The sequence below is a fragment of the Leopardus geoffroyi genome, chromosome C3 (genome assembly GCF_018350155.1).
Source record: "Leopardus geoffroyi isolate Oge1 chromosome C3, O.geoffroyi_Oge1_pat1.0, whole genome shotgun sequence".
In the NCBI taxonomy this organism is placed as follows: Eukaryota; Metazoa; Chordata; class Mammalia; order Carnivora; family Felidae; genus Leopardus; species Leopardus geoffroyi.
Genome location: NC_059338.1, coordinates 73207114 through 73229070, shown reverse-complemented (window position 1 = coordinate 73229070; position 21957 = coordinate 73207114). Strand labels below are relative to the sequence as shown.

At 55.7% G+C, this 21957-nt stretch overlaps 1 protein-coding gene across 5 annotated transcripts in view; it reads left to right on the top strand.

Annotated features, from left to right (window-relative positions):
* The first annotated feature begins 3004 nt into the window (after positions 1–3004).
* DENND3 (DENN domain containing 3) overlaps positions 3005–21957 on the top strand; it is a 52033-nt gene continuing 33080 nt past the window's right edge. For 3 of the 5 annotated variants that reach the window (XR_006706142.1, XR_006706141.1, XM_045453520.1), the window contains exons 1-8: positions 3141–3391; positions 9140–9395; positions 10221–10336; positions 10747–10889; positions 13780–13891; positions 17936–18055; positions 18277–18495; positions 21200–21315. Coding sequence is in view for 3 of the 5 variants with exons in the window: in XM_045453520.1 (XP_045309476.1) it covers positions 3290–3391; positions 9140–9395; positions 10221–10336; positions 10747–10889; positions 13780–13891; positions 17936–18055; positions 18277–18495; positions 21200–21315 (1184 nt within the window). In the remaining 2 variants the exon portion in view is untranslated. Of the gene's footprint in view, positions 3392–9139; positions 9396–10220; positions 10337–10746; positions 10890–13779; positions 13892–17935; positions 18056–18276; positions 18496–21199; positions 21316–21957 lie in introns of all 5 variants that reach the window. The other 2 variants (XM_045453519.1, XM_045453521.1) reach the window with 2 other exon arrangements.

Here is a 21957-nt window from a genome sequence, read left to right as displayed (position 1 = left end):
CTGGACCCTCAGAACAACCCTGTGAAGTAGGTACTATTGTTCCATCTTCCTGATGAGAAACCGAGGCCCAGAGAGATGAACTAACTTGCCCAACGTCAAATATTTAGCAAATATTAGAATCAGGGTCTGCAGCAGGCAATTGAGAATGGAGAGGCTGTAACCCAGGGTCGAGAGCTGTAGTGTTCAGAGGGAGATACCCCTTCCCACTGGGGGAGGAGGTGGGAGAACACAGGCGTAGCCAGAGCAGGGGAAGTGTGTCTCGGGCAGCCTGCAGGGAGGCGGGAAAACACATGCATTTGGGGGGGACCCTGAGCAAGTCTGGGTGGTGCAGGAGAGGCACAGGGAGGGGTGGGACTGGAGCCACTGGGGCCAGACTTCGAAGGGCCCCTATGCCCCAGAGGTCTGACTTGTAGAGACTGGATTGTCCCTGCTCTCTGAACGAGGCTTTTCGACGGCCACCGGTGTATTCACTTTTCTCAACAGCCAGTGAGGTGGGCACCATCCCCATTTTACAGATAAGGAAACAGGCAAATATTTCTCCCACTCTGTGAGTTGCCTTTTCACGCTCTTGATCGGGGCCTTTGATGCACAAAAAGGTTTTAATTTTGATGAAGTCCGTTTATCTATTTTTCTCTTCCATTGCCTGTGTTTTTTGTGTCCTATGCAAGGAATCGTGGGCAAGTCCAATGTCATGGGGCCCTCCTCCTCATTCCCTATATTTAAAAGAATTTCAACACCTAAACCACTGCTGAGACTCACAGGGAGTATCACTGTACCCTGGATGGAGACTGTAGTCCTCATAAACCCCATCAAAAAATGATGTATTGAGGTGAAATCTCACAGCATGAAATTAACCTTTTCGAGGTCAACAAGCTAGCACTAGCACATTCACAGCGCTGTGCTCCCCCCTATTTTTGCCTCAGTCCCTTATGGCTCAGAAGTGATTTTCATATCTATTTTCTCCCTTCTCTCCACAGTAATCCTGAGAGTGAGACAGAGCAGCAAGGCTCTTCATCAGGAAGGGGGGGCGCCCACAGCGAGGCCCCGAGCTGCCCCTTCCCTGACTCCAGTGTGGGCAGTGCTGCGTCCTGTGCTGGTGGTCTCGTTAGCCTGGCTCCACGTGCTCCCCCTTCTCGGCTGTGTCCCCTTACCTGCACCGTTTGCCTCTAGGTGACCCTTACGTATGTGGCTTTTCCACCTATGACTTTGATTGCTGGTTGTCTGCACTTCTGTCTCCAGTCCCGTCAGTGCTTTCTCGGGGATGGGGCCAGGGTTTCCGACGGCACCTGCAAGCCTCCGCAGCAGGAGCTCCCTGGGGACTCCCGGAAAAGCACAGAGTGAGGAAGGAGCTAGGAGCCCCTCGGAGGACGATCTGGCCCTTCTGGGGTGGTAAGGATGAGAGTGGCAAAACCGCAGCCGGGCCTGGACCCATTTCCTATCTGCCTGGAGTTCTCTTCCTCAAACTCGTCCTTCACCTTCTGCAGGAAAAGGGTCACTGCTCCCGCCAGAGCCGAAGGGGTCTTTGCAACAGCTGCCAAGTGTTTACCTCCCTGAATCCTGACCACGCCCAGCAGTGTTTGAACAAACAGGAAGTCAGGAAGTCGAGGCTGTCCCACAGCTCTCACAGGAGCCAGACTCCAGCCCGGGCCACCGAAAGCCCTGGGCTTTGCCACCTTCCTGGAGTGGCTCACTCATGCTTCCAACCGGTATCAGTGAGCCTCTCTCCCGGGCGCTGGGGATTCACAGATAACTCCACTCTGCCCCGTGCTGAGGCCACAAAAATGAAATGAAAACACCACGAAGGCCAGACAAGTATGAGCAAAATCTGTCCTTTTTTTGAAGGCAGTGATGGTAAGTACTTGTCACGGCTCACCAGTGAGATCCAGGGATGCTGGGCAGCCTCCAGACCTAAGTGAGAACCAGCTATGACTTATGATCAATAATAGGTAACTTAGCAAGTGAAACGCAGATCCCGTGAAGCAGGTTGCGGGAAGTGGGAGCCTCAGCAGGCTGCAAAGGAGGGAGGAGTACCTTTGGTCTCCAGATCCAGGCCCACCCCCTTTTGATTTTGACATTGCTTTGTTCCTTTTCTTCTCAGGCTGATGACTGATGTTTGACATTATCATTAAGAATTTGAGGTCTCAAAAAAACGAATCATAGATTATTAGAGCTAGAGAAGTTCCTTCGGAATCATTTTCCTCTTGGTTTTATAGATGCATATGATGGGGTCCAGGGAGGGGAAGGGATGTGCCCAAGGTCAGCCGGCAGGCAGAGCTGGGACTGGGACCCAGGTCCCCTCCAGCTTCTGCGTCCGACCACCCGGAACCAAAGTCAGCCTCCTGGGCCCATCTTGTGGCTGGGGGAGGTCCCTGGTCCAGGATCAGGCCAGGTCTGGAGCTGGCAGGTAAGGGCCCTGTCAGGTGTCAGACCCTCTTCAGCTCTGCGCCCCCGGGCTCCATCCATTCCAGGATCACCTAGCCGGGTTTCCTGCTGAATACTGCTCAACGTCTTACTGGACAGGGCCAGTAAGGTTAACCGGGCAGAGTTATTAACCGGGAACGGTTCTTTCCACCCCTTCCACGCCCAGCCAACTCCACAGCCCTGGCCCGCAGGAGGGCTTCCAGGAGACGGTGGGGCTGGGGTCGCGCCCGGCCTCGCCTCTCCTAGCCTTCTAGGGCGGGCACGGGACTCGACGCAGCAGGTGACTTTCACGCCATCGACCCCGGGCGCTGGGCGCCATCGCCTGCACCTGAGGACCCCGCCTATCGCTGCCTGGGTTCCCGGGGGACTAGGCCGCCGGCCGGGATGGGCGGGGCGGCGCCGGCCGAGGGGGCTGCGCGCGCAGACACTGCGCACGCGCGGGGACCTGCACCAGGTTCGGAAATGACGACCCAGCGCTGGCCCCGCGGTTGCCCCCGCCCCACCCGGGAGGCCCCGCCCCCACGAAGGCCCCGCCCCGCCGGGCCCAGCTCAGGCGCCGCGGGTCCCGTTCCCAGTCCGTGAGGTCCCGCCCCGTCGGGCCTCCCTCCGGCGCAGTCGGCCCTGTCCCCCATGGAGGCCCCGCCCCCGGAGGCCCAATTCAAGTTTGGCCAGCCCCGCCCCCGCGAGGCCCCGCCCCCGAGATGCCCCGCCCCCGCGAGGCCCCTTCCCGCGGACGGCTCTCTGCGCGGACCCGGCGGCAGGAGCCGGACGCGCGGTTGCGTTTCCCGGTGGCGCGGCCGGGGTCGAGGCCGGCGGCCCGAGGCGCCCGAGCGGGGTGCGCCCAGAGAGCCGCGGCAGCTGAGCAGCCATGGCGGAGGCCACGCCGCATCCCCTGGCGCTCCCCTCGGGGCTACTGGAGCTGTGCGCGCTGCTGGGGCCCTCCCGGGACAGCCTCCGCGGCCCCGAGCTGGTAAGGGCGGGCGGGGAAACTGAGACGGGGCGCTGCCGGGCGGCGGCGACGGGCGGGGGTCTGCGGCGTGGGGTCGGGGCGCTGGGCTGCTGTCCTCCCGGCCGCGGAGGAGTCGCCCGGGCCGCCTTGGGGACGCACGCCGGGGCCGGGGGAAGGCGGGCTGGGGGGCGGGGCGGCCGCGAGCCCGGGTTTCACGGCCCCGCGGAGGCACTTCATTCATTATCGCGGGACTTAGGGCCTCCCCGGCGGTGGGTGCCGTTCCTCGCACAGCGTCGTGAGGCTCTAGGTCGTCGACGGAAGGGCCGCTTTGAAGCGTTCTGTTTAGTCGTTTTGCGAGGACGCCGAGCTGTTCTCACCTGCAGAAAAGGCTGACCCCCGCCCCTCTTTACTCCTTCTCTGTGTCCTCGCAGCCCGAGTGACAAACCCTTTTCTCGGAAGGCAGCAGTTTCGGACATTCTCGTTCTCCGAGCTTCTTTTACTGTCTTCACTTTTTCTTATTCTGCAACCCTGGCTTTCTTTGGCATCGGCCTGTGGCCCTTTTTCTCGTGGCCCCGGATGTCCGTGTGACTCTCTTTTCGGCGGTTTTCTCTGGCTGGCGGTGATGCGCAGAGCGCTCTACCGGCCAGATACCTGGACAGGCCCTCCCCTACTCCTGGACGACATCAGTGGGAGGCACCGGAAGACACCTGAGGATTTAGGGCTGCAGAGTTGAAGGGCTGCATGGCGAGGCTAGATGTCGCTATAATTAACCGGACAAACGTCTGTCAAAGTCTTGGTAGTTTCCGTGACTTTAATACTGAGCCAGCTTCAGTGGTTTCTGCATTGCCCTCCTTTCTTACTCCGCAAGCCCCTATGATGTGTGCACCCCCTTTTGATCTCTGTCTCCTCTGACCTTCATCGATGGAGTTGTGTCCCCGCCTCTAATTTGCCAAATGGCATTTCCTCCTTTTTCTTCTGGTAGGAAATGACCAGGTTTCAGTTGCTTCTTGGGTGATTACAACACATCTGTTAGTTGCCCCGATGTGGGACGTGTCTTGAGAGCAGGATGAATCAGCGGGAATATGCACCATGGTGCTTTCCTGACCCAAACAGGCTGCGGCGCTTTCCCAGACAAGCGGGCAGTTTGCTACTCTGCATATTTAAAAAAAAATTTTTTTTTTAACGTATATTTATTTTTGAGACAGAGAGAGACAGAGCATGAACGGGGGACGGTCAGAGAGAGAGGGAGACACAGAACCTGAAACAGGCTCCAGGCTCTGGGCAGTCAGCACAGAGCCCGACGCGGGGCTCGAACTCACGGACCACGAGATCGTGACCTGAGCCGAAGTCAGACGCTTAACCGACTGAGCCACCCAGGCGCCCCTACTCTGCATATTTTTTAAAAATATTTATTTTTAAGTAACGTCTCTACCCAGCATGGGGCTCGAACTCACAACCCCGAGATCAAGAGTCGCCCGCTCTACTGACTGAGGCTGCCAGGTGCTGCTTGGTGACAGGTGCACCCAGGAACTGAGATACGAGAAACATCTCATAGGGTAGCAAGGTGTCCTGACTTTTAATTTCCTTTCTTGGTTGGGGTGGTGTTTGTTTTGTGAGGATGTGACGAGGACTCCCAAGAATCCAGCTCAGTCCCCTGTGAGTTTCTGTGCCTACATTTCCCTTGGCTCCCTCGTTGCTGGGGAGAGTAGGCGTTGGGCATGAACGGGTCCACAAGCAAGTTGGTCAGGTCAGTGGGGCGCTTTCCATTGCGTAGGTCACTTACATAATTCTTGGGTGTGAAGGCAACATTGTAACAGTTTTCAGTGGCCAGCATCCTGGCTTTCAATTTACAGAGCCTGGCTGTCTCCCAGAACTTGCTGAACTGTGACACCAGCGTTCTTTATCTGTGCCATCCAGTCCGGCAGCTACTAGCCACACATGGCTTCCAGGTGCTTGAAGAGTGGCTGGTGCCACTGAGGCACTGGATTTTAAATTTCATTTCATTTTAATTAATTTCAATTTAAATAGCCACGCAGCTCTTGGCAACGGTTGCACAGCACAGTTCTAGAGCATTAAAAAAAAAAAAAATCTATTGTCTTCTGTTTTATTTCCCAAATGATGGCCAATCCTGTATGAAGATCAGTGCTGCTGTATAACCTCACAGAAGTAAATCTGTGACGGTATGAATTAGGGTGTTGTGTGTTTTACTTTTGAATCAGCTCTGCTCATTTGGACTGAAATGGTTGTTACTGGGTAGGGGTGAGGAAATCAGTGTCTGCGAGAGGAGAGCAGGAACTGGCTGTCACAAGTCTGGGGAGTGGGACCTTGGCTTCCTCGTAGGCGAGGGGCAGTCACAACGCTCTGGGATCCAGGGTGGTGCCTTCAGGAATTTATTCTGATTACACAGTCGGACGTGTGTAAGTACGCATGGGAGAGATTATTCGCCGCTGCCTTTGCTCAGGTGGTGCAGCGTGACGAACTGAGAGCATGCCAACTGTCCCTCAGTGGGGGATTGGGCAAATATGTTACTGGGTCGTCCTGTGTGGCACTCTACAGTGGCAACAGGGCAGTCAGCCACACTGTATGCTGAAGGGGGGGAAGAAAGCTAACGGAACCGTTTAAAGAGGATGATTGTATCTAGGGGGGAAAAAATCACAATGTACACATAAAAAGTGGGAAGAATGTATTCCATGCTGTGCAAAGGATATTAGTCACCCTTTCACAGAATTAAGGGGAAAGCCTTTCCTTTCTATTCTCATTTCTTTTATTTTTCCTATATTGCTGTCAATGTTTACAAATGAGACTGTAGGGGCATCTGGGTGGCTTAGTTGGCTAAGCGTTCGACTCTGGCTCAGGTCATGATCTCGCGGTTCGTGGGTTTGAGCCCCGTGTTGGGCTCTGTGCCGACAACTCAGAGCCTGGAGCCTGTTTCAGATTCTGTGTCTCCCTCTCTCTCTGCCCCTCCTCCGCTCGCGCTCTGTATCTCTCTCAAAAATAAATATTAAAAAAAAAAAAAAATGAGACTGTTGCGTATCCAGTCGGAAAAGACAGCAAGGAAATATGGCTAGAGGAAAACAGATGTTTAATGAACTACCGAGTGCCCCGTTGGCTGGGTTTTGGCCATTTCACTCTAAGCGACTACAACAAACATTTTTTTTTTTAATTTTTTTAATGTTTATTTATTTTTGAGACAGAGAGAGACAGAGCATGAACGGGGGAGGGTCAGAGAGAGGAAGACACAGAATCTGAAGCAGGCTCCAGGCTCCGAGCTGTCAGCACAGAGCCCGACGCGGGGCTCGAACTCACGGACTGTCAGATCATGACCTGAGCCAAAGTCGGACGCTTAACCGACCGAGCCACCCAGGTGCCCCATCTAAGCGACTACAGAGAGCACAGCCTTGGGACACGGGCACTGTGTCTGCGGATTGAGAGGTTGTGTCGTGCGCGGGTTTGGGGCACCCTGGCTTTGGAAGCAGGCTGGCCGGCCCCTCAGGTGTACAAGCAGCCCAGTTGTCATCCCACCCGTGACACCTGCACAAGGGTGACACATCCACGGATTACGTGCGTGGTGATAACAGTGATGTATGGATACAGAGGGTGGAGATGGTCTGTGGGGCTGGTTTGGGCCCTTTGAAGAGTGTGCAGGGGTGAAAAGTGGGCATCAGGTGCAGGAGCCACCGCCCCTTGGGGCAGGTGTCACGTGTGCCCTTTCGAAAGGGGATGATGCCCCCGTTCGTGAGCATGGACAGAGGTGCCGGGGGGCGCCCTGGGCCGGCTGGGAGGAGGCGGCGTCATGGCGTCATTCTCCCGGCAGAAACCTCGCAGGATTCGTTTGTTGCAAAATCTGTACCTGCTCTGAGCCACAGGCGGGGTGGGTGCTTGTTTTGGAACTGTGCACATGGGGTCGTAGTGGGACTGCTTTTAGAGACCTTTCTGAGGCCAGAGGCCCCATAATGTGGGTTTGCAGAGGGGAGTGAGGGGCAGGGGCCGCAGCGCCAGCTCTGGAGACCCGAGGGGCACCGTCTTTATCACAGGGGAGCCTATGGGGGGGGAAGCTCGGGTTTTAAGGAAATCCGCATGAGCTTAATTTTTGAAACTGTAAGTTTGAAGGACCCACCCAGGTATGTCGGGCACAGTTGGGTGTGGCCTGAGCCTGGAAAGAGGTCTGAGCTGGCAGCAGGACCCTGCACGCTGGCCCCAAGTGAGGATACTACATAAGTGTTGAGATTGCCGGCCAGGCACTTGAGGAGGGACTGGGGCCAAGGACTCACCGTGGGGCGGGGCGTGGGGAGTGTGTGTGTGGGGGGGTTGGGGAGCACCCAGGAGTGTCGGGGCGGAGGAGAAGAGCAGACTGCAGGCGGCCAGAGAGGTTGCAGGAAAGGGGCCCTCGCTGATGTGTGCCCAGTCTTCATGGATGTAACTGTTCATGGAGGAAGAAGTGACCACACGTACTTTCATAGTTAAGTGGGTCTGAACTGCCAGAGTTTGATAGGAAAGTTTTAGAAAGGTTTTGTATAACTCAAGACACAGATTCCTTTCACGCATGATACACAAAGCTTTTGAAATTCCCCAGTCATATGGATTTCCCATGTTTGGTCTTTGTTGCTACTGGTGTTAAACTTTTTTGCCAAGTATAAAGCAACTGTTGTCTGAATTTAAATTATACACAGCATAAAAATAAGCGTTTCGAGTTTAGAGTGTATTTCCTGGGGGCAAATGCTGTCCTTGTAGGATTCCTGTCAAGGGTGAGAGTTCCCCTTTGGTCCCACGATTCTTACCAAAAGTGTGACACTGCCTGCCCGCGACAGTCCCATGTGTCCTGGTGACAGTGATGTCCTTCCTGATGCCCTGAGTCCCTCAAAGACCTTTGATTACACACTGCCCACCTCCACCCCAGCCGCCCCCCACCTTTCCACATCCTTGCTACCCAGGGAGTCCTGCCTTTGACTTCTCTGTGTGCCAGCTGGGGGCTGAGCCCCTGCGGCCCTGTCACAGCCTGCCAGCCTTCTCTGGGAGCTCTGCCAGGCGTCCCGGCCAGACAGAATGGGGATCGAAGGTAGTGCCTGTGGCCTTTATATCATTTTAGGGATGAATGAGAAGACAGAAGGTTTTTTAAAAATCTGGTACCAAGTTAAAGTTCGAAAGTGTTCAGGCTGGGTGATGACCCCCCCAGTATAGACCCCGGGGGGCCATTTGGTCGCTGGAGGAAGTATTGTCTCTGAAGCCAGTGGTCCGTTTTCTCACCCCTCAGTCTGTGTCCCCAGGTCAATGGTGACGGGACTGCTGGGGGAATGGCCCGGCTGGCGGGGGACACGGTGTTGGCACCCCATTTGTGCTGGTCAGATTGTGTGCAGGGCCCTCCTCACCGGCCCATGAGGGCATGGGGCGCTGGTGTGGGGGCATGGGGGTTGAGCACTTGACTTGCAACCCCCCCTCTTGAAAGGGAAGCTTGGCTGTGGCCTTAGCAGAGCCGGATCTGAACTCGGGTCTGCCTGTCGGCACCGGGCTCTGAAGTGGACACCTTGTGTCACCACCCCTCGTAGCCGCTGAAGAGCCAGGCCCTGCTGGGTGCTGTGACTCGCCTGAACGCGTGGCCCGAGAGGCCCTACAGCAGCTTCCGTGCGGCCCTCGCTGTGCACATGCTCTGTGGGACAGAGCCGGTACCCGGTGCCTGGTGCCCGGTGGAGGGTGGAGGGCAGAGAACCCACGGTGGGCACTCAGAAGGTGCACGACAGGGTGCGCACATGTTCGTATTTCTGCCCGCTTCAGGTGGCCCAGAAGAAGGGGGCCAGCAGCCTCTCTGCTCTCGACCCGGAGGTCCTGTCCGTCTTCGTGCCTCCTTTCGTCAGTAAGGAGGACACTCAGCTGGCTGGCACCAACTGTGCTCTGAGCAAGACCAGAAGGCGCTCCTTCAGAAAGAAGAGGGAGAAGCCCAAGACAGAGCCCTGGAAGGGACCCCCTCCGGAAGACGTCAGCGTCCCCAATGGCGTGGACCTGCTCGCCCTGCCTCAGCTCTGCTTCCCAGGTATCCGCTGCCGTGCTTTCCAGCCGCACCCATGGTGCTTTCTAGAAGCCACCTCTAGAGAGTGATAGAGGGGGGCTGGTGACCGCTTGAGCCTTGATGTCGAGCCACAGGACTGGGTTCTCTTAATCTCAGGGGTTTCGGAGCTAAAGGATACACGGACCACTCAGTGCAGGGGTCTCGGGGATAGAGAGTGCCCAGGCCACCCAGTGCCGCCCCCAGGTCTTAGAAAACTGAATCCCAGAAGAGGGGCTGTTGGGGTTGCCAGGTGTCGTGGTTTGTAGATGTGCTTTCCGAGGATTTTCACCTTGGACTTACAGTCCTGTCTTCCAGACGTCCAGCAAGCTGGTCAAAATGCCCTCCAGTTGGCCTGTGGCATGTCCCCGGGCTCCCCAGCTGTGCCTGTTTTCTGTGCCCCTGGGGCTGGCGGCCCGGGCTTGCACACCTTCCCCAAACTGGCGGTCCCGGTTGTGGGTGGCCTTTGTTGTTTCCGGTGGTGGGTGAGAAACGCCCAAGGGGCTTTAGAAAAGGCAGACGAGGAACGCGCCGCCGTGTCCCGTCTGGGAGTGTCCACCGAGAAATGGGTGCTGTCTCCTGGTCTCCAGGGTTACAGCCCGGGACACCCGCAGCCCCTGCCGTGCTCAGGAAACCGTCGGCTCCGCACCATCGGCTCCGCACGCACAGCCTGAAGCGTTTGTCTGTGGTCGTGTTGTTGGCAGAGCAGGGGGCGCGCGTGGAGGGGCTGACCCCCAGAGTTAGCGCATCTTGGCATCAAAGCCCCACAGCGATATCTGAGCCGTGATGAGATCTCCTCTTGTCCATCCGCAGGGGGCGTGTGTGTGGCCTCCGAACCGAAGGAGGACTCTGTCCACTTTCTGGTGCTGACCGACGTCTGTGGGAACAGGACGTACGGCGTGGTTGCCCAGTATTACCGACCCCTGCACGTACGTGATTCCGGGGGACCCCCCCCCCAAGTCGGGTCCCAGTGTTTGTTACTGTGCAGGGACACACAGCGCGTGGCAGCACGTGCAGAGAACAGTGGCACCGAGTGCACTCGCGGTGCTGTGCACCCCACCCCCCTGGACGTCACTCCCCAGCCCCCCTCCAGCCCCCGGCCACCACTCATCTGCTTTCTGCCTCCAGGGACGTGACGTGTCTGTTCTGGATACCTCGTGTCCGTGGACTTGCCCTGCACGTGGCCTTTGCGCCCGGCTGCTTTGACTCAGTGTGTCGTTTTCAGAGTCCAGCCACGCGGGAGCTTCTCGCTTCTGTCCGCAGACGCCGACACTACTGAGGATAGAAGCCGGGACCGGCTGGGTCGAGAGGTGACACGTGCCTGTGGCTTTCTCTCCAGGACGAGTCCTGTTTCTACAACGGCAAGATGCACTGGGAGCCGTTCAGGCCACCTGGGGCTGCGACTGGCTGCTTCGTGCCCTTTGCCGTGTGTGTGGTCTCCAGATTCCCCTATTACAACGCCCTTAAGGACTGCCTGTCTTGGTGAGCCCCCCTGGGTGCCTGTTTGTCCGTGAGGCCGCTCCTGGCGCTGGTGGGTGGTGGGTGGGCCCCAGTTGGGCCCCGGGAGCACCTAGAAGCTTCCAGATGCTTCTGGATATGCTGGCATGTGGGGAAGGTCTGCCAGATGAGGGAGGATAAAGCCAAGCTGTTGGAAGTAAAATTAATGGGATTTGATGTTTGGTGTTTTAAAAAAGGTATATGAGGAAAAGCTCTGTTCCTGGCTCTCTGAGAAAATCAGGAGGCTGCCATTAGTGGGGTGGAATCTTTAACCGTCTTAGTGCTGATACTGAGAAAGCCTGAGGATATAGAGAATTTTTGAAAAATCCAGAGAGCATCACGTGGCACGTGACTGTGGCACAGACACGGCCTGCCCCCCGGCCATGTGCGCCCCAGCTGCTTCGTGCTCATGCTCACAAAGTTACAGTCTTAGAGTTGGCAGCGGTTTGGTTGAAGACAGAAGGCAGTCCACAGAGGGTCCCCCTTCCGTCGTCACACCCACCAGCCACCCCTGGCAGGTCCCACATTTCTGGGAAAGCCATGACTCTGGTTCTCACACCGTGGCCAGAGGGCTGAGCAGGAGTCCATCCGGATCAAGCTAACAGCCTTCGTGACTCAAATTCCAGCACCTTCATGGGGGTGTTTTGTTTTGTTTTGTTTTGTTTTTTTTGAAAACGTGGCTGGTCTTTGGACATAGTTTGGGTCTAGCCTGCGTTTTATTGCCACACACGTAAAACACCTTGTACAACAGACAACTCCCTGGTCTCATTTCAGGGCTGAGTGACTTGAGGGGAAGCACGCACATTAATGAACGTTTGCCCAGGCGTGGGAAGGGCCAGAATAAATGAGGACGTGGTCGCTTTTTATTCATTAACTGATCTTCTTCAGCACTTGGTCCCCAGTCACCTCTTCGGTGAGACGGGGAGGGTTATTCACGCCCCGTCTCGAATGGACGGGCTAGGGCCACACCACAGCCACCTTCTAAGGAAGGTGGCCCTGCTCCACTGTCTTGACACCTGTTGTGCCTTCAGCAGTTGACCCTTGTCGCGTCAGGTGGCACGCTGGCAACAAACACCATCCTGCTTGACAGTAATGGAAGCGGACATTTAAGCTGAAAAGGGTGTCCATTTTCCTTGCTTCTTGGGTTTTGTCTCTTTCAATGGCCGTTGCTAAGTGGCCACAACTAGAAAACAGAGCTAGGGAGAAACAAAGGACAGGAACCAGAAAGGCAGTTTCTAAACACAAATTTATGTATTTTTTTAAAATTTATTTACTGAGAGAGAGAAAGAGAATGGGCTGGGGAGGGGCAGAGAGGGACCGGGTCAGAGGATCTGAAGGAGGCTCCTCGCTGCCAGCACAGAGCCTGACGCGGGCCTCGAGCTCAAGAACCGTGAGATCGCGACCTGAGCCAAAGTTGGACGCTCAACTGACTGAGCCACCCACGTGCCCCAGATTTATGTGTTTTTAAAGCCTGTTTTTCTGCTGTAATGAGACCATGTAAATTGCCTCTGTGGGGACAAGAATTGGGAGAGAATGCTCAGTTATATTTGGGGAATTAGATTGCTGGAAGTGGTTTTTTTTTTTTTTTAATTCTTTACAATAAGTACAGAGGAGTATTTTTTTAAATTTTTTAAATGTTTTTATTTATTTTTGAGAGAGAGAGAGAGAGTGTGTGTGGGGCAGGGGCAGAGAGAGAGAGGGGGAGACACAGCATCCGAAGGAGGCTCCAGGCTCCAAGCTATCAGCACAGAGCCCGATGTGGGGCTCAAACTCACGAGCTGTGAGATTGTGACCTGAGCTGAAGTTGGATGTTTAACTGACTGAGCCCCCCGAGTGCCCACAGAAGAATACTGAATTATCTCCAAATCTTGATATGGACCCCAGGAAGAGTTATTACTTGTTACTTCGGAGCGTAGCGCTTGGCTTGCTGGGCACGCGTGGGCCCTGGCAGTGGGCCGGGCTGGGGTCCGCCCCAGGGGACTGAGGCAGGGTGTCCCGGGCCCTTGGCTGAATTTTGCCAAATGTAGACACCACAGTTAAGACACAGAACATTTTTACCACCCCCAAGGCTCCCTCGTGCCCTGTGGTCACTTCCCAGCCCCTCTGCCCCTGGCACCCGCTTGTCCGTTTTACGTTGAAATCACATGCGTCTGAGCCTTTGAACCGTGGGGGTCCACGTACGCATGGGGTTTTTTTCCGAAAAATACCGTACAGTCCTGTAAATGTATTTTCTCTTCCTTGTGGTTTTCTTAAAACCATTTTCTTTTTCTCCAGCTTGCTTTGTTGTAAGGATACAGCAGCTAAGGCACATAACATACAAAATACCTGTTAATCAGTTATTCATGTCCTCAGTAAGGCTTCTGGTCAGCAGTGCGCTATCAGCAGTCAAGTTTTGGGGGAGTCAGAAGTTATACGCGGGTTTTCAACTGCGTGGGGGATGGGTGCCTTTAACCCCCGCGTGGTTCAAGGGCCTACTGGACTTCCAAAGTCAGAATTTATTTGGGAAACCAGCTTTGTCAAGTACTTTCCCTTGGCATGTTTGTTCCCCGCTCAAGTATGACACAGAAAAACGCACGAATTCCAGTGACTTTCCGCTGATGGAACACACCTGTGTAGCCAGCACCCACACCAAGAAACGGAACATGGGCGGCCCTCCGCCCCCCAAACACCCCAGCTCCCCTGTGCCCCCTTCCAGGCACGCCCGGATCCTGGGCAGCCGCTCCCTGCCCTGTGACATCCAGGTTAGTCTCCCTGTTGCTGGAAAGTTCTGAGCTGCCGGCCCTGGCAGACGCTTCAGCTGGGATTAGAAATGCTAAGGAGGACCATCGGATGCTCAGACTCACTTTGTGATTTGATTTTTTTTTTTTAATTTTAGTTTATTGACTCATCTGAAGCTCTGTAAAGATTTCGAAGTTGACAATCACATAAAAGATTTTGCTGCAAAGCTATCTTTAATACCTAGCCCACCGCCTGGACCACTTCATTTGGTAATTAAATCTGGAATTACGTCTTTTCTTTGAAAATAGTAAAAGAAGTAAGATGGAGATGGTTTAAATGTTTTAAACTGTTTCTTACGTTTCGGCGTGTTTAAATTCAGCTTCTCAAGTTCTTACAGAATTCTCTATTATGCTATTTCTAAAGGTGGTTTCCCCAGCGGCCCGTGATAAGTGGGCGTGTAGCTGGTGATGAACCCCTTTAGTGGTTAAAGAAAAGTGCCTGGCTTTATACTTTCCATGTTTCTCTGTGGATCTGGGATCTGTGGATCTGGGATCTGGGATCTGGGATCCCTGGCACGCTCGTTCTGAGACGTTCAGCTGTTTTATCACACGAGGGTTTCAGGTCAAGGACGGTTGGAGAAAGGCAGCCCCCGTTTCCCTTTTGCTGAGTAATGGGCCAGACTGCTGAGCCGTGATGACTGACACCTGCCTGGCTCAGCATTTTCCAGACTGACGTAACCACAGGGCACCTCTTGTTTTTAAACAGGCACCTGTCAGGTTAGCATCTCGAAGCAGGTCATAAATGTTGACTCCGTTTCACTCAGTTCCTTCTGGAAGATTATACAGACAAATCTTGGTTCTCTGCATTTTGATTATTATTCACAGTGGAGAAATCAGTTTTACTTAGGGAAATGTGGTTATGAACTCTGAATGTGCATTTTTAATATCGACCTAAGCCCAGTGGTCGGCAGCAGAGGGTGGGGGGTGGTGGGGAACCCCGCCAGATGCGTTCTAGGCCTGGAGACCAAGCAGGTCACCTGAATGCCTTGGTTCCACTCCCAGAAGCCTTTGCAGGGAACATTTATTGGGTTGTGTTGTGCAAGGAACTCATCTTTATTATGTGGATAATTGGTATTTTTTATTGGACAGTGAAATCATCAAAGTTTACGTTCTTGCGCTATAAACTCAACAGGTATTCGCTGAGGACCTGCTAAGTAGCGAACAGAACCGGGTTCAGAACCATTTGCGGGTTAACTGTGCTTACTGTATTCTGCCTTTGAGCACGAGTAGCATACAGATAGTACCTGTACCAATTTCTGTGCCTCAGAATCTTGGGCTGTTTCATATTTGGTTTTTCCACTCTTACTGCCCCGGTGAGAACGTTTACGGTGGGTCGTTCTTCACGTCTCTTCTCTTCACCCCGCGTGCCCTCCATCGTCCACCCCTGAGCAGCCTGCACCCGGCATTTGCTCCCAGGCACCCACGCCCGCTGCCACCACCCCACTCTGGCCCACCAGCTTCTCCCACCCACGTGACTTGAGGAACCACCGGTCTGGCCACGTCCCTTCCTGACCCTTCGTTAAGTTCATCCTCTGCATAGTGGCTGCAAAGATTGTTAAAATCTGTAAACTGGACTCTCCTTTTGTGCTGAAAACCCAACGATGATTTCTTGCTATATGCCTTCCGCCAGCCTTCCATCTTGGCCCCTGTGTCCCTGTCCAGCTCTGTCATGTGTCCTCACCCCCTTGCTCACTGTTCTCCAGTCACACTGGGGTTCCCTCCGTCCCTCGCGGGTGCTGCCCCAGGACTCTTGCACGTGCTATTTCTGGAAGTGCAGCTGTCCGTTTTCCAGCTCCTGCTCAGCCCTCAGTTTCTTCAGAACAGCCCCTCGGTGACCTCCCACCCCGTCTCGCTCTCAGCACCCAGCCCCCTTCCTGCAGAGCTCAGCACAGGCTGCGGTTAGGGCTGGTGCATGTGTGTGTTTTGTCCAGTGTCCATCTCCGCCGTTGGACTCCAAGCTGCACGAGGACGGAGGCCCTGCCGAGGGTTGCGTGTGCAGGGCTGATGCCACGCCCAGCATCTGCCTCTCCCACAGCTGTTGAGCGAAGCATCAGGGGTTCAGGGGTTCGGGTCTGGTCTTGATTTTCACGAATTCGTCAGGACGAGCCGACTTTGGGGCGGGCTTGCTGCCGTGACCCTCCCCTAAGAGTCCTACTAGCTCTGGGCTCCCATGGACCCAGTGGCCCTGATCTGTCTTAGGGAGTGTTGAGGCACCGTAACTGTTCCTAGTTCTGGGGAAATGCGAGCAGTCCATGGATGGAGGCCAGGAGCCGATTCGGCAGTATTTTCCAGAACCCGCTGTGAGCGGAGGTCCATTTAGAGGCTCTGCAGCTCGTGCTCAGCTGTAGAACTTGTGTTTTGAGCCGAGTGTGTGGGCGCCCAGTGCAGTTTCCCGTTACTCTGGGGCTGGGGCACGTCTGGTCTGTGCCCCCCTTGGACGGCGCCTGGACCACCAGCCCGAGCACAGCCCGGCCCCCGGGAGCCCCGCGTCCCTGGGCCCCCCGCCGCTTCTGCGCCCACCAGCGGGTCTGATTTTACGGGCTCGCGGATCACGGGTGTTACCGGACGTGCAGTGAGATGTGGCTTTTCCTCCCACTGAACTTGACAGACTCACTTCCTGTGTCGCTTCGTGTGTGGAACTTGGTGTTTCTCTGGGGCTCCAGTCACGCTGAAATTTGGCAAGCCTTTTCCTGAGATGTCTTTCCTTCCTCTGTTCCTTCACCTGGGAGGTGGGTGGGGTGACAGTACCCAGCTGCCCGGGTGCGGGTCTTACGTGCCGTGAGGTCACTGGCACAGCAGCAGACACGTCCCGGGGGCTGAGCGACATCTCTGGTAGAATCCCCAGCGTTCGTATCTAGTTGTTCTCTGTCGCTGGGAAGCTGGCTGACACAATTATTGTTTGAAATATTTGAGGGGGTTTTTCCCATACAGTTTACAATTATTAATAGTTCATTGTGACTTACAGCATTTTTAAAAATAAGTTTATTTATTTATTTTGAGAGAGAGAGAGAGAGAGAGAGCGCGCGCGTAAGACGGGAGGTACAGAGAGAGAGAGAGAGAGAGATAGAGAGGGAGTCCCAAGCAGGTTCTGCACTGGCTGTGTGGGGCCTGATGTGGGGCTCGAACCCCCAAACCATGAGGTCAGGAGCTCAGCTGAAACCCAGCCACCCAGGTGCCCCCACGACTTGGAGCACTTAACTCTGCTTTCACTTGTTTCAAATAAAGAGGGTGTTCCTGTCCACACAAGTCACGCATTTTGCTTCCATAGACCAGTTGGTGACAGGAAGGCAGCCAGGTGACAAGACGGCATTGTCAGGAGGCCCTAGCAGATGCACCACCTGCGGGTTTCTCACACGAGTGTTCACTTGGTGTGGATTGTGGACATTTGTTCTGGAACCTTCTCTGCACCTGGTCTTCCGCGTTGCTCCATTTCTCATCCTTCTGCGCTTTGCCTGGTCGGAGCTTCTCTGTCCTCAGATTCCATGCTGCTTCTCTCCGTGTTCTCTCCCACCACTGCTTGCACTCTGGCCTCTCTGTTCTGTGCGTTTGGGGGGCTGCGGGGGCACGGGTGGCCCCAGCGTCTCCCAGACACCCCCCCTCGAGGCTGACACCCACAGTCAGGAACGAACTTGTCATCGGGCAGGAAGGCCCCTTGGCGGAGGAGACGCTACGGTGCCCCTACTTTCCCCTTCCGTCTACCACGCCTGTTAACATAGAAGGGGCGTCTGCATGTAGGGAATTTGAACTGAGGTGTTATTTTAAGATAATATCATTTGGAAAAATAGAGTCTTTCTCAACAGTTTCTTGAATTACAGGTCTTCAAGGAGCTTTGACAACTAAATAGAAGATCCTGGGAGAATTTGTAATCTGCAGTGACCCGAATGATAAGAAAAACGTGTACTAGCTAAGATTAACCCGGACATGCTTGACTTAGAACTTGCGTGGGGGGCCATCATTGGGGGGCCATCTGGGTGTCGGCCTGTCGCTGCCAACGGGCGGGTTGCTCGTTAACGGGAGCGCTTGGGGAACCTTGGCTGAAAGAGACGCCAAGTACTCGATTCACCCGTGAGCCTTTAGCAGTGGTTCTTTGTCTCTGGACGGCTCTGGCGTTCTGCGACACAGGAGGTGACAGCGTGACCCCCCCCCCCAAACGTAGCCTAATGCGCACACCCGGAGCCGCAGCGGAGGGTGTCGGTGGGTTCGGCCTCTGCCGGGAGCGGCCGCTGGACTAATCGGGGAACGTGGTCGCCGCAGGTGTTCAACATGAAGCCGCTGCAGATCGTGTTTCCCTCCCAGGCGGACCCCGAGAGCCCGGTCGTCGACCTGGACCTTCACCTGCCCTTGCTGTGCTTCAGGCCCGAGCAGGTGCTGCAGGTACGCGACCCTCCGGACCCAGGGCGCCCCCCGCTGCTTGGGCTTCGTCCCGCAGAGCCCTGGGAAGGCTCTTCGTTTTGCTTCAAGCCGAGGGGACGGGGCGGAGTTAGAGGGGCCCCGGTGGGGGAGGGAGCAGGGGGCTGGGAAAGCGACTCTGCCCGGTCGCGGTGGGCGCGTGGCGCCCGGCGGGGCTGTGCTCACGGTGCGGTCGGTCCCTGCAGATCCTGACGTGCCTGCTGACGGAGCAGCGCATCGTGTTCTTCTCGTCCAGCTGGGCTCTGCTGGCCCTGGTGGCCGAGTGCTTCCTCACCTACCTGCACCCCCTGCAGTGGCAGCACACTTTCGTGCCCATCCTGTCGGGCCAGATGCTGGACTTCGTCATGGCGCCCACGTCCTTCCTCATGGGCTGCCACCTGGACCACTTCCAAGAAGTCAGCAAGGTCAGGCCTCCACCGTCACCCGGTCGCCCCTGCGGGGACACAGAGGCGGCTCTGGGAGCGCCCCCGGGGCGGGCCGGACACACCGGCCCTGGGGGCGGGGGGTGGCCGTCACCCCCGTCCCCGGGGTGTGCTCTGGGTGCCACGCGCACGGCATGCTGTCGCTTGTGGGCCTCGGGGTGCGTTCGGGGCCGTGGTATCCTGGGTGCTGGGACCTCGTGTCCCTCGTGAGGCTGCTTAAATCCCCGGGGCTCAATGGCTTCCCGCCGACCAGCCAGGAGAGCGCGGGCACCCACCTGGCCGTGGCCGCCTTCTGGTTTTGCGGTGTCCGGTGACGTGCTCGCCTTTGCCGCGCCTCAGTTTCCTCGTCTCTGAGGCGGTCACGTCCTCCCGGGCGGGGCTGTGAGCCGGGACCCTCCCCCGCCCGCCCGGCACGCGCCTGGGCTCCGCTCGCCACAGCCGGCAGCGCGACTGCCCCGCGTCTGCCGTTGGTCGTGCCGCGGACCCCCTTGCCGTGGACGCCTGCACACGCAACGTGTGGTTCACGGTGGCGGTGGGCGGGCCTTGCTGGATCCGGTGGCCGTTCACTCGCTCTGCCTGAGCCGTGACTGAGTGTCGCGCCCTTTCGTGTCCTGGTCGTAAACGACACTGAGCGTGCCGGCCGTGTTATTGCTGCCAGGGTCAAAGGAGCCAATAGAACAGGACTCGGCATACAGCAGGTGCTTAATAACGTGCGTTAAGTGAGCTGACCTCACGGGTTTGGAATGAACGTCGTGGTATCGTCAGCAGGAAGGGCGGGTTCGGTTTTGTAAAAACGCCTTTATTCAGGTAAAATTCATTCACCACGAGGGTTACCTGGTGACCGCGTACAATTCAGTGGCTTTTAGTAGCTTTACAGAGTCGTGCCAGCTAATTTTGGACCTTTTCATCTCCCGTGGAGAAGCCCTGGGTGCCTCAGCGTCCCCCCGTGCTGTCCTCCGCCTGCCCCTGGCTGCCACCACCTGCCGTCTGTCCCCTTCCACCTGGTTTCATGTCCGCGTGAGGCCTTTCGTGGCTCCCCTCGCCCAGCACAGCCGTTTCAGGTTCATCCACGCTGTCGCCGGCAGCCAGACGTTATTCTTGCCGCAGGACAGGGCCCCTTGTGTGAACATCACGACAGTCCGCTCACCCCTCCGTCGGTTGACGCACGTGTTCTTTCTCCTCTTGGCTGTCGTGAACGTCCGTGCACAGCTGTACGCGCCTCACTCGGCTCGGGTACGTGCCGTGTAGGCTGGGAAGGCGGGGTCACACGCGAACTGGCCATTCGAGAAGAGCCCAGGCTGTGTGTGCAGCGGCAACGTAGGGGCTCCGACTTTCCGCCCTCCTCACCAGCCCCCGTCCCCGTGCTTGTAGCCACCCTGGCGAGCGTGAAGCGGTGTCTGGCTGGGACGTGCGTTTCCCCGGTGACTGATAACGTGCGCACCTTCGTGTGCTTGCAGGCAGTCTGCTCAGGGTCGCTTTCCCGTGACTGTTTTGGGGCTTCCTAAGTGTGCGCAGACACGGAGAAAGGTCAGGGTGACGCCACGGGTCCCTTCCCGTCTCCAGCCCTCGTCAGGTGGGGCCCCGCTGCCCTGCTTTACTTGGAACGTTCTGGAGTGAATCCCAGGAAGGTGGTAGGCGCTGTGTTCAGCCCAGGGAGGAGCCGGGTTCTCGCCACGTTCTTGCCAAAGCCAGTGACTCACCAAGCCACAAACACACTTTGGGAGAAGACCATTCGGACCTTCGTGGAAGGAATGGGGGGAAACGTCACCCAGTCTGCCTTGCAAATGACGGGAAAAAAAATCCACACTCTGAAGTTTGAAATGTGTTGCTTTTTTTAGTCATTAGGGGAAAAGCCATCTTGTTTCAGACCCTTCGGAGGGAAACTTTGTTGGCACGTTGACCTAACACAGTCAGCATTCGTGAAGGAAGACCATTTAGGCATTTACTTGCTCTGGAAGGTTTCGGGACAAGCAGCAGCTCTTGCCTGAAGAGCGTGTTTTGTGTCTGGACGTTTTCCTCTGTGGGGCTGGGGTCTTGGAAGCGGTCCCGTGACGGTCCTGTCACGCATCTGTGCTGTGACCCGCATTAATGCTCACAAAGGGCACTGTGTCCGTGTCTGGACAACTCCCTTCGGGCCTCACGTGTCACCGACGTGGGCATCAGGAGGCTGGGCCCAGATGCGACCCGAGGAGCGGGGCCTTCAGAGACTCCAGCACCGCCTTTCAGGGATTCGGGACCCTGGGGCGTGACTCAGGGTTGTGCATCTTGTCACAGATGAGGCCTTTACAAGGAACTCAGACACATATTTCAGAAACTCCAAGTGTGTGTGGTCACGGAGCCCGGAACCCCGCCCACACTCCATTCCTACGAGGGGTGGAGTTCTGGAATGTTCTCTCCAGGCTCCTGAAGTAGCCGCAGAGTGTTTGCACCAGGGCAGGTGAAAGCCTGATAACGACACATGTGGAATCTTGACTCAGACTGCGCGTGTTTAATCAGATTTAGCTTGTTAACATAACTCACGGTCTAGCCTACATTTTTTGGTGGAGACGACGTAAGACTCTGTGTATGTATTAAATATGGTAATTTAATTAAGTAATTCACTATCTTAGTGAACACAAATGTGTTTTTGTGTTTCTGAAGGTATCTACAAGTTCAGATTCTTACATCAATTTTTACACACTCACAGGAAGCTGATGGTTTAATTCTGATAAATATCGACAATGGGAGCGTCACCTACTCTAATGACGAGGACATCGATGTTCCCGACATCCCTCTCCTAGCGGCACAGACGTTTATTCAGAGGTAAAGGTGGGAATTTCCGCCGTGTGCTTGGAAACGTCTTTGTTCCAGAGCTGTGTTTGCCAGTTCTGAGTTTCTTCTCCGTCTTATGTTACAGATCGATGTTTTTTTGTCATCACTGTTTGGAAATTGTTTGTGAATATCTTATCTATGTATTTATTTCCTTACTTTAAAGTTAGTTTATTTTGAGAGAGAGAGTGCACCTGTGCAAGTGAGCACGAGTGGGGGAGGGGCGGAGGGAGAGACTCCCAAGCAGGTTCTGCGCTTTCGGAGCAGAGTGCGAGGTGGGGGTCAAACTCATGAACCATGAGATCATGACCTGAGCCAGAATCAAGAGTTGGACCCTAACTGACTGAGCCACCCAGATGCCCCTGTTTGTGAATGTTTTAAAACAGAAGTCATTCGTCCTTATTCAGATCTTTTCTGAATACCAATGGCCCTACGGTCAGGTGATGGTCCCACCCCCCAGGAAGCCTCCCCACCCTCTCTCTGTGCCCCAGTCATGTGCCTGTGACCTTTGAGGTTCCTTCCCTCCTTTCCTCCTTCCTTCCCTGCTCCCCTCCTCCTTCCTTCCCTCCTCCCCTCCTCCTCCCTTCCCTCCTTCCCTCCTCCTTCCTTCCCTCCTTTCCTCCTTCCTTCCCTCCT